The sequence below is a fragment of the Catharus ustulatus genome, chromosome 5 (assembly GCF_009819885.2).
Source record: "Catharus ustulatus isolate bCatUst1 chromosome 5, bCatUst1.pri.v2, whole genome shotgun sequence".
Lineage (NCBI taxonomy): Eukaryota > Metazoa > Chordata > Aves > Passeriformes > Turdidae > Catharus > Catharus ustulatus.
In genome coordinates, this window is record NC_046225.1 from 11,771,394 (window position 1) to 11,781,352 (window position 9,959).

Consider the following 9,959-nt stretch of genomic DNA (forward strand, 5'->3'; position numbering starts at 1 on the left):
CGATGGGCAGCCCCCGGTACCCCTGCCAGGGAGAGCCGGGGCAGCCGCACCGAGGCAGCCGCAGAGCTCCGGGCTCGTTCCCTCCTCCCAGCCCCGGCACTGTGGAAGCCGAAAGAGGAATAAAACCCTGCTCTCCTTTTTGTTTTTTTCCTTTCTTCTTTTTTTCTGTTTAGAAAATTATTCCCAAATACAATAATTTATTTATTTTTTCCGTCCAGAATAACTGGCCTTATTTCTCTCTCTGGTCAGCGATTCTGTTTGTTCTGCTGATTCTTGGGAAGTAAAAAAAAAAAAAAAAAAAAACAAACAAAAAAAAAAAACAGCAGCGTTTGTTTCTTTGTTTCTGGACTGTTTAGATATGGAAATGATCGCGTCAGATAATGAGTTTCAATTTAAAGCAGTTGTTCTAATATTGGGTCTATTTGTTCTAGATGCTTAGGCGGGCTCTTATTTGATCCACTGTTTTCTTCTTGGAAAGCGGTTTCTTTCCCATAATAACGGTAACATTCTGCCGTTAATAAAACCCTGCACCGCCCGCCTCTGAAAAAGTTGAAACAGCCTAATTTAGGCTAAGCCGAACTGCTCCAGTGGTCGGGTAGAAACCGCCTGCCCGCTCACGTCCCCAAACAACCAGCAGCTTATTTTATTTATATTCTTCTTAAACTCCCACGGCAAAGTGGTCAGCTTCCACGCTTTAAAAAAAAAAAAAAAAAAAAGAAAAAAGGACCCAAACAACAAAAATCTTCCAACAAACCAAACAACATCAACAACCTACTACAAAGAATCAACAAAAAACCATGATAATTATCTCTTTTTTTTTTCTCCCCCTGTACCGTGCTTTCAGTATTTAATCTCTGATAAAATGCGATTATCTGTACCCTTTAGAGATTATCTGTACCCTTTAGTGAAGGCAGCAGACGTCTTTAAACTGGTTTAATTGATTTATCGTTTTGTTGTTTTGTTTTGTTTTTTTAACAGAAAGTGCATTACATTTAACTGGTCTTGCAAAGGGCTTTTCTTCTCTTTACAAACCGAATTATTTTTAATATAAATTAATAAATGTTAAGATGCTATATCACGATATATCATCGTTATTAGCTTTAAAAAAAAAAAAGAAAGAAAACAATTTACATTCTCTAGTATTCCGTATGATACAAAAGAAAACACACTTTAAATTCAAATACAGCAACTAAATGAATTTTATATTTTGACTGACAGTGGTTGTGACAATTCCCACCAGCTACTTTTCCAACACGCGGTTGATTGGAAACTGTGTAAATGAAAGCAAACTCTGTCCCTCCGCCCTCTCCCCCCACCTCCCACCCCCTCCCTTGCACGACGACGGCAACAGAAAGTGTTTCAAAAATACTAATAAATAGCACGCGGTGCCGCTGCAGTTTCGGCCCGAGGGAAGGACCGGTGGCGGCCACGGCGGCTTTTTCCTCGGCGGCCCCGCTGCCGCCGTCCCGGGGGCTCCAGCGGTGCCCCCGGTGCTGCCGGGGAGCGCGGGGCGGGCGGGGCGGCTGCGCCCCCGGCCCCCGCTGTACAAAAAAAAGAAGGTATTTTACATTTTAAATATTCACAGTAAGGAACGCCTATGGTCGCGGTGACTCACGGTTTATTTACAAAGAGCCGGCAAAGACGCGGCCGCCGCACGGCCGGGAGCGGGGCCGGGGGTCGGGGCAGCCCCCGCCGCTCCCCTCCGCCCGCCACCCTACAACAACACGCGGCGCCGGGACCGGCCGCGCCCGCCGGGGCCCGCTGCCCGCAGTCCTCTCTGCTGCCCCTCCGGCGTCTCCTCCTCCTCCCGGGCGCGTAGAGTCTAGAAAAATAGATCTGTACATCTCCGAAAGCGGCGGCGGGCGAAGCGGGCTAGACGGAGGCCTCTCCCTCCGGGGCGTGCAGCAGCAGCCCGCCGCCCCCCGGCTTGTGTTTCTTCAGGAGCTGCGTTATCTTCTCGTCGTCCGAATTGGGGTCCAGGGGTTTGTTGTAGTCGTCGTCCTCCTCCTCGTTCTCCGAGGCGCCCTTCAGCCGCTCCGTCTCCGAGTCCTGCTTCTTCTTTGCCGTTGCCATCTCCGCCGCGTGCTTCTTCCGCCACTTGGTCCGTCGGTTCTGGAACCAGACCTGCCCCGGCCGCCAATGTCACCATCACCGGCACGGCCACCGCACCGGGCCGCTCCCTCCCCGCTGCCCCGCCAGTCCCCATCCCCGGCGTGTGGCAGCGCCTCCGCCGCCCTTCAGGCAATGTCCCCACAAGCAAAGCGCCCGAGCCCCGCGGCACCGCGCCCCCGGCTGCCGCCGACACCCGGCTGTGGGCCAGCAGCCATCCCCAGCTCCCCCGGGGCCTGCCGCGTCGGGCCCGGGCCGCTCCCTGCCATGGTGCACACGCATTTGGGCCTGATTCCATCCCCAGCCCCCCTGCCCAGCCAGATGTATTTACTCTCCGGCAGGGCGCTGCCAGAGGAGGGGGGCATTTTCATTGTAGAAGCTGCAATAATTTATTCGCAGCCACCGGGACGTATTTGCAGTGACAAAAGAGACTCTGCGGATCAGACTGAAAGCGTGAGCACCGCCGAGGGGCCCCTCTGGCCCAGGCCGCAGAGCAAACGCCTCTGCACGTTCTCGGGGAGCTCAACCCGCTCTCCCAACCCCTCACACCTCCGCTTTGCCCAAAGCCCGGAGTTTTTAACCAAAACCTAAGAGTGCGGGTGTGACAGTGCAACACCTCAACATCACCCTTTTCCCGGCTTTCCCAGCACACTGGCCGCCCCCATGGTGTTCAGGGCTTCTCAGTCTTGCTTGGGTTTGTTTGGTTCAATTTGGTTGGTTTTTAAAATGCTTTAAAATAACCTTCCCGGCCCCGCAGTAAGGCAGTGAGCGGAGAAGTGCCGATGGCTGCCGAGGGAAGCCCTCGCTGTGTGCCCGCAGCTCGGCCACGGCATCCCGCAGCATCTCCGGCCGGTTCAGACGGACCCGTTCCCGCGGTGGGGCCCTTTTGTTCCCCGCCCCTCCAGCCCCGCACCGCTCGGTGCGTGAGCAGCTGCTCTCACCTTCACTTGGCTCTCCGTCATCCCCAGGGAATAGGCCAGCCGGGCTCGCTCCGGGCCCGCCAGGTATTTCGTCTGTTCGAAAGTCTTTTCCAGAGCGAAAATCTGCTGGCCAGAAAAAGTGGGTCTTGTATGTTTTCTCTTTCCGTCTTTATCCAGCAAAATTGAGCCTTGATCTGGCGAAGGGAGGGGGGAGAGAAAGGGAAGGCAGGGACAGACAAGTTAATCTACGGATTTGGGAAAGCGCTTCACTCTCAAGCGGCCCCAGGGGACGGAGGGGTCTCTACGCGGGGGGTGCGTGTGTAACAAAACTATTGCCCAAGCAAGGCGATGGCTCTGGCCTTTGGTTTCTCCCTGATTATTTTTCCTATAAGGATCAAAAATCAGAGCGGGCAAATGATATCTTATCTAAAAATACCGCGGCCGTGCCAGTGGGCGGTAAGAAAGTACTGCTAAGGGGAAAGTTTGTGCGCGTCCCTAAAGCCAACCCCGGCCCCGAGAGTCCCCAGCAGCGACGGCGGCAGCGCGGCCGCCTTCCCCTCGGAGGGCTCCGCTTTTCGCCAGCGATAACCGGCGACATATTACAGAGTTTTGCTCTGACCGAGGGGACGGAGAAAGCAAATCGAACTTAAGAAACGAAAACAAAAGAAATCGAGGCAAAGCCACCCCCCTCGGCTACGGCCGGGCCTGGGTGGAGAGGCAGGAGGGTCTCACAGCGATGCCGGGATGCGGAGACTCCCCAGCGCCGAGACTCCCACCGGCGCTCCCCGGGCCCTCTCCCCCCGCTGCCCCGAGACGCTGGGTACTCACGGGGGGCGCAGGCGAGGCGGGCGTCCCTCCAGGGCGGGCTCTGCATCACCCCCGGCCAGAAGATCGGTGTCCGGCCGGGCAGCTCGGCCAGCGGCTTGGGGTAGCGCCCGGCGGCCACGGCGGCGGCGGCAGCGGCAGCCCCAGGGCTGAAGTAGAGGGCGGGCGGCGGCGGCGGCGGGGGGCTGAGGCTGCCGAAGCGGGGCAGCCCGGCCAGCAGCCCGGCGGGCGCCGCCGAGGAAGCGGAGGGCGAGGCGGAGGCGAGCGCGGCGCCCGGCAGGGGCATGGAGGGCCGGCTGAGGATGTCGTTGATGCCGTGCGGGGTGGCGGCCGAGAGCTGCGGCGGGGCCGTGCCCAGCGCCGAGAGCCCGCCCGCGGCGGCGGCGGAGGCGGCGGGCGCCTTGAGGCCGGGGGAGCCGAGCGGCGGAGAGGGCGAGGCGGAGGCGGGCGAGGCGGAGGCTGAGGAGGAGGAGGCGGGCCCGGCGGGCAGGGGGTACGCGGGGTACAGCGGCGCCTTCATCTCGGCCATGCTGTGCAGGGCGGCCAGCGGCGGGCTGCCCAGCAGGAAGGCGCCCTGCCGGGGCGCGCCGTCCATCTGCCCCAGCGCCAGCATCCCCGCGCCGCCGCCGCCGGCCCGGGGCGGGGGGCCCGGACGGCCCCTAGCGCCGCGGGGCCCCGGCGGCCCGCCCGGGGGTGCCGCCCGCACCGGCGACGCGCATCCAGCCCGCGGGGGCCGCCGCCTCTAGCGGGGAGCTACGCGCCCGAGCGGCGGCCCCGCCGTCCCGCCGGGCATCGGGGCTGCGCCTCGGCGGACGCTCCCGGGGCGGAGAGCGGCGCTGCTGTCGGACGGCGGCTGTACGCGTGTGTCTGCGCAGCGGCCGAGCGCCTGCACGGATGTACCGCCGCTCCCGCTGCCCGCCAGCGGCCGGGGGCTCACAGCGGCGCGGCGGCCGCGCTCGCCGCCCCTGCCTCCTCCCCGGCGCCCCGCATCCCTCCCGGCGCGGTTCCCGCTGGCTGCTGTCGGGGCTGCGGGCGCGGCTCGGGGCGCACTGCCGCGCCGCCCCGCTCCCTGCCTCCTTTAGCGGGGGCACGGCCGGCAGCGGGCGCGGCGGCGGCGGCGGCGGCGGGGCGGGGGCGGGGCGGCTGCGGGCCCTGCCCACCCGCGCCGCGCCCGCCCTGCCGCCAACTTCGGGCTCGCCTGGCTCCCCTCTCCTCTCTTCTCCTGGCGTTTCTTTTATTTTCCCCTCTCCTCTCTTCTCCTGGCGTTTCTTTTATTTTCCCCTCTTCTCTCTTCTCTTTTTCTTTCCCCCCTCTCCTTTTCCCTGTTTTTCTTTTCCATTTTTCTTTTCCCTCTTCCTTTTCCTTATTTCCTCTTCTTTATATTTTCCCTTTTCCTCTTTTATTTCCTCTTCTTTTCCTCTCCTTTTCCTCTTTTTCCTTTCTCTTTTCCTTTCCTTTTTCTTTTCCCTTTTCTTTACCCTTTTCCCTCTCCTCTTTCTTCTTCTTTTTCTCCCTTTTGCTTTTCCTTTCTTTCCTCTAATTTATTTATATTCTTTTAAATTTTCTTTCTTTCTTTTCTTTTTTTTCCTTTGTTTTTTTTCCTTTCCCTTCTCCTTTCACGTTTTTTTTTACTTTTTAAATTTTAATTCATTTTTCTACATTTTTCCTTTACTTTCTCGTTTCCTTTTCCTTTTTCCTTTTCTCTCTTCTCTTTTTCTTTCCCCTCTCTCATTTAATTTTTCCTTCTTTATTCCTCTGGTTTTTCCCCATCTTTTTTTCTATTTATATTACTCTTTCTTTCTCTCTTTCCTTCTTTCTCTCTCTCTTTCTTTCTTTCTTCCTTTCTTTTTTACTTTTTCCGCCTCCCTTTTCCCTTTCTCTTTCTGTCCCTCTGTGCCTTGGGAGCGACTTCAGAGAGCGGAGCCGCTCAAGTCCCGGTCGGGCCGGGCCTGCCCCGGTGCTTCCTTGGGATGCGGGTGCTGTGAGCTGACTCGGCCCTTCCCGCACGCCTCTGGACCGTGTGGATGCTCTCTGTCCCCGCTGGAACCGAGTGTCGGTGCCGTCCCTCCGGCCCGGGCAATGCCCCGTGCTGTGCACCCGAGGCCCTCGCTAACAGCGAGCCCCCTGTGCCCAGCGACTAAGGCTGGAAGGGAAAAAAAAAAAAAATCCCATGTGTCCCCTAAAGAGCATTCCACGGAAGAGTGATGCAAAATAACCCTGAACAATTTTCACCCCGTGAGGTTTGTGCCCGTGTGTTGTACCTGTGGGGAACTCTGTTTTCCTCGAGCGTGGAAAAACGGGATGCTATGGAAATTAATTTTATTTTAATTACGAATCTTAGCTAAAGTGGAGGCACGTTGGTTCTCTGCCAGCAACGACGCCTCCTTCTATTTCTAAATAATTCCTTGTTGCTCTGAATTGTTTTAGTTTAAATCATAAAGCTGCGGAATGCACTTGGAGAAAGGGCGCGTAGGATCTTGCGTCGCCTTAACTTTGGCACAGCCGCACGAAGTGCACCTCCTGGAAGCTAGAGTTAAATCTCCGAGTTTGAATTAATTTTTTTTCTTTTTTTTCCCCCCGTCTTCTTGTCCTTTGCAAATATTCTAAAAGTAAAACCAACAAAAGTGCTCTGCTGGTTACAGAGGAAGCAGCGAGCGCTGCGGCAGCCCCGCAGCCCCGGCCCCGCAGCCCCGGCCCCGCAGCCCCGGCCGCGCCCAGGCTGGGCTCCGGCAGCGGGCGTGGAGAGGGGGGAGCCGCCTCCGAAAGAGACCCATTTGCATTTGAATTGGGGGGGACAGAAATGCTAAACCGCCTTTGGAACTGCTGAGGCAGGCGGGGCGGCCCCGCTGCGTGTGCAGCACCCAGGGGAGCCTCTTTTTCTCCCTCCTGCCGAGGAGACGGTGCGGGGGCAGGGGCTCTCCCCCGGCCCGGACCCGCTGCCTCCCTCCCCTCAGCACCCCGAGGGAGCTCTGCCAGGGCCGGGTACCGGCAGCTTCGGCGGCGGGCTGAGGGGAAAGGGCCCTGAGCTGCGGTACCGGCCGGGGCTGTGCGGGCAGCAGGCGCTGCCAGCCCCGCTCTGGGCCCCGCGGTACCGCCGGTACCGGCTCTGTCCCCTCGCTCCGCGCCTCCTTCCCGGCCCGGCCGGCAGTTCTCCGCCCGGCACCTCTCGGCTTGTTTCCTAGCGGAAGTAAAACAAAACGATCCCGCCAGAACAAGCGCTTTTCTTCCCTTTATACTCTAAGGAACTGATGGCATATTGAAAAAACGAGTGTTTATTTGGGGGACTCCTCGCGCAACTTTTTCATTTAAGATAGCATCGCAGGTGGGATGGCGCCCATCAAAAGCAGGATTCAAAAGCAGGAATTACCTCATCTCTGTCTTTAATAACCGAAATATTCGAAAATATTAATATTTGGCTCCTTTTCCATACTCAGCTTCTGTTTTCCCTAAGATGGGGCAGTCAGTCCCTCAGCTGAAGTACTCAGGCAAAGTAGCTGAGGAGGCAGCCGGGGCTGTGCTCAGTAGCTGGGCAGCGGGCGGGGGACACCGTGAGCACCCCAGGCAGCGGTGGGGGTGAAACCCACCCGAGCAACAAACTTCACTAACAGGGTGAGCAAGCCGCAACCTGGAAACGCCGCAGCCGAAGCGCTCCTTGAGCAGATGGGGTTACTGCCCGGAGCCGCTGCAGCCGCGGCTGCTCACCAATACCCAGCCGCGTTTCACCAGTTTCACGGGGTCTCATCGTAAGCGCTTCCCCGCTGCATGCGGAGCAACGACTAAGCCCACTAATGAACCAGAACAGCCTCCAGGGCGAGCGGGGGGTGCGGGCGGAGAGGAGGAGCGAGCGGCCGGCCCGCGGCCGGGGCAGCGGAGAGCAGGGGCAGGCGGCATCCCGAAGGATGCAACACCGAGAGAGCAGAGCAGCTCCCTCAGAATTCCCTCGGGACCTCGGGGAGGCAGCCTGCAGAGGCCAGGGCACATCAGGGTACCAGGGACAGTGGGGTCCTGAGCTGCGAGAGGTGGGGGCTGCGGGCAGGGGGTGCTGCGGTGCGATGGGGAGCCTTGGGAGAAAGAGAAGAATAGGTGTGAATGAATTCACAGGTACACAGAAGAAGCGTTGTCAGAAAAAAAAAGGTTGGAAAAAAAAAAAAGGAAAATAAAAAAGAAAAAAAAAGCTGTAGTTATTTCTTTGCTCGTTCGAGGCATAGGAAGTACGAGTGCTGGAGCAGCCGTGCCTCCAAAGTTCACTTCGACCGGAATGGTCCCAACGTATCTGAAAGGGGGAAAAGCCCCCAAAAGCCATGAGGACACCTAAAATTAAAAGGTCGAACGTGCTTTGGCATTGCAGGGTCAGATGTTCTTCAGGCTGACGAGACAGAGCCCGCACTGCAGCACCGTGCTGCCCGCGGGATCCAGCTGTGCGCGGGGTGCTGCCCTCGAGGGAAGGGCTGGCTCTGTCCCACAGAGCTATTCCAGCCCCCCAGCAGCGGGGACAGCGAACCCCACCTTGCCCAGCTTTTTCCCTAAAAAGTCATCGTGGCTGCGAGAGGAGTCTGGCTGAACTAAATCAAGCAGTCGCTTTATTTAGCGAATAAAGTATTTTGCCACTACCATATGTTCCTCGTTGCAAGCAAGCAGGCGGTGACTTTCCTGAAGCGGTGGATAGGTACAGAGACACCTTTTTGTTGTAGCAGCACTGTAAAGCCACTGAATCATTTGTTACCTGCCCTACATCGTGGGAAGGAACTGAGCCAGGAAAGCATAATGTTCTTTTGGGTGCTAATTCGAACTCTTAATCAAGATCTGATTACCAAAAAGGAAGACAGAGCATAAAAACGCTATAAAGATTTAAATTTTATTCTATCTTGGCCATAACTCACCCCACAAATGCGTCCATTATGGCATTCACTCTAGCAGGAAAATTGTGATGTTGTTGCAAGATTCCCTACAGCAGAGCTGCTGCCAATGATGATGAATAATCTCGGTCCATATGCTAGCTCTATACATCTCTACAGCACTAGCCTGCTCTCATCCTCTTTCTGCTTCCTCAAAAACACGGAATATTTGAAGAACAGTAAAAGCTAATTAAAAATAGTTAATAGGTTAATCAGACTTGGTCTTATATTTATCTAATGCAGAGCACTGATTCTTTAGTGATGTAGCCTGAGGCATTACCACGAGCCAAGAAAATGAATCAGACATTTAATGGAGATGTGGAAACGGAAATTTCTTGTAAGGCTACAAAATCTCAAGCCAATAATACACTAAAATATAATAAATTTATCATTAAAATTCCTCGCATGAAATGCCATCCTGTGTCCTCTTGCTAGGCGATAAACTGAGACAAAGCTGGCCAGAAAAATTTTCCGGAGACGGGCCTTTGGGTACATCTCACCTGCTTTTTAGCATTCCTGTCCCAGAGTGTCTGCCCGCAGACCTCTGGTGACAGCTAAAGTCAGAGGCGTCGTTTCTCGGGCGACCCCACTGCGGGCTCCCTGGGCTGCTCTTCAGAGTGCCAAGGACCATGAAACACCGCCAGCTCTCTCCGGGGGTGTGCTGGAGGCGTCGCGCTGGGGCTGGCACCGCTCTGCGTTACTTACTTGTTCTGACCGCGCAGGAATGGTTTGTGCGGGGAGCAGCTTTCCCTCTCCAGCCGCTGACGGATGCTGCGAGCTCTGCCTTCCCCGGGGGCTTCCAGTCTCTTCTGAGGACACGCTTCCGTCCCTTTGCCGCCCTAACGCTGCGGTCCGCGCATTCTGTCCGAATTTCTCTTTGCATTTACACTGAAGCATATCCGGAGTAACTTGGAGCGGAGGCTGAGACTGAGTGGGAACAGGACACGGTCATTGCCTTTTAAAAACAGCTGAAAAGAGGAGGGTGTTGCCTGCACTCACCTCTGTTACCACTTCAGTATTTCTTTTGCTTTTTTTAAGTGAAATGTTCAAGCATTTTCCGTATCCTCAGGAAGGCAAAATATTTTTCTCGTTTCTGGAACATTGAGCATATTTGCTGCTGAAGCGGAGTAGTTACTTTTACTTTTGATTTGTGATCGTTGGTTCAGCCTGACCCCTGCTGGGGGAAAGCCAGGAGGCGAGGATTACCAGT

General features: G+C 56.3%; 1 protein-coding gene across 1 annotated transcript; it reads right to left on the reverse strand.

The window, feature by feature from the left end:
• Positions 1 to 1,322: 1,322 nt before the first annotated feature.
• Positions 1,323 to 4,467, reverse strand: NKX6-1 (NK6 homeobox 1). The gene is made up of 3 exons (XM_033060359.1): positions 3,858 to 4,467; positions 3,051 to 3,223; positions 1,323 to 2,124 (listed from the first exon to the last, which is right to left on the reverse strand). Exons 1-3 carry the CDS (start codon positions 4,465 to 4,467, stop codon positions 1,873 to 1,875), a joined length of 1,035 nt encoding a protein of 344 aa, XP_032916250.1. The 3' UTR covers positions 1,323 to 1,872.
• Positions 4,468 to 9,959: the final 5,492 nt, after the last annotated feature.

Coding starts and splice junctions, on each gene's coding strand:
- NKX6-1 (XM_033060359.1), bottom strand. CDS start 4,467: ATGCTGGCGCTGGGGCAGATGGACGGCGCGCCCCGGCAGGGCGCCTTC. Junction 3,224..3,857: donor CCGCCTCGCCTGCGCCCCCC/GTGAGTACCCAG, acceptor TCCCTTCGCCAG/ATCAAGGCTCAATTTTGCTG. Junction 2,125..3,050: donor TGACGGAGAGCCAAGTGAAG/GTGAGAGCAGCT, acceptor CGGCCGGGGCAG/GTCTGGTTCCAGAACCGACG.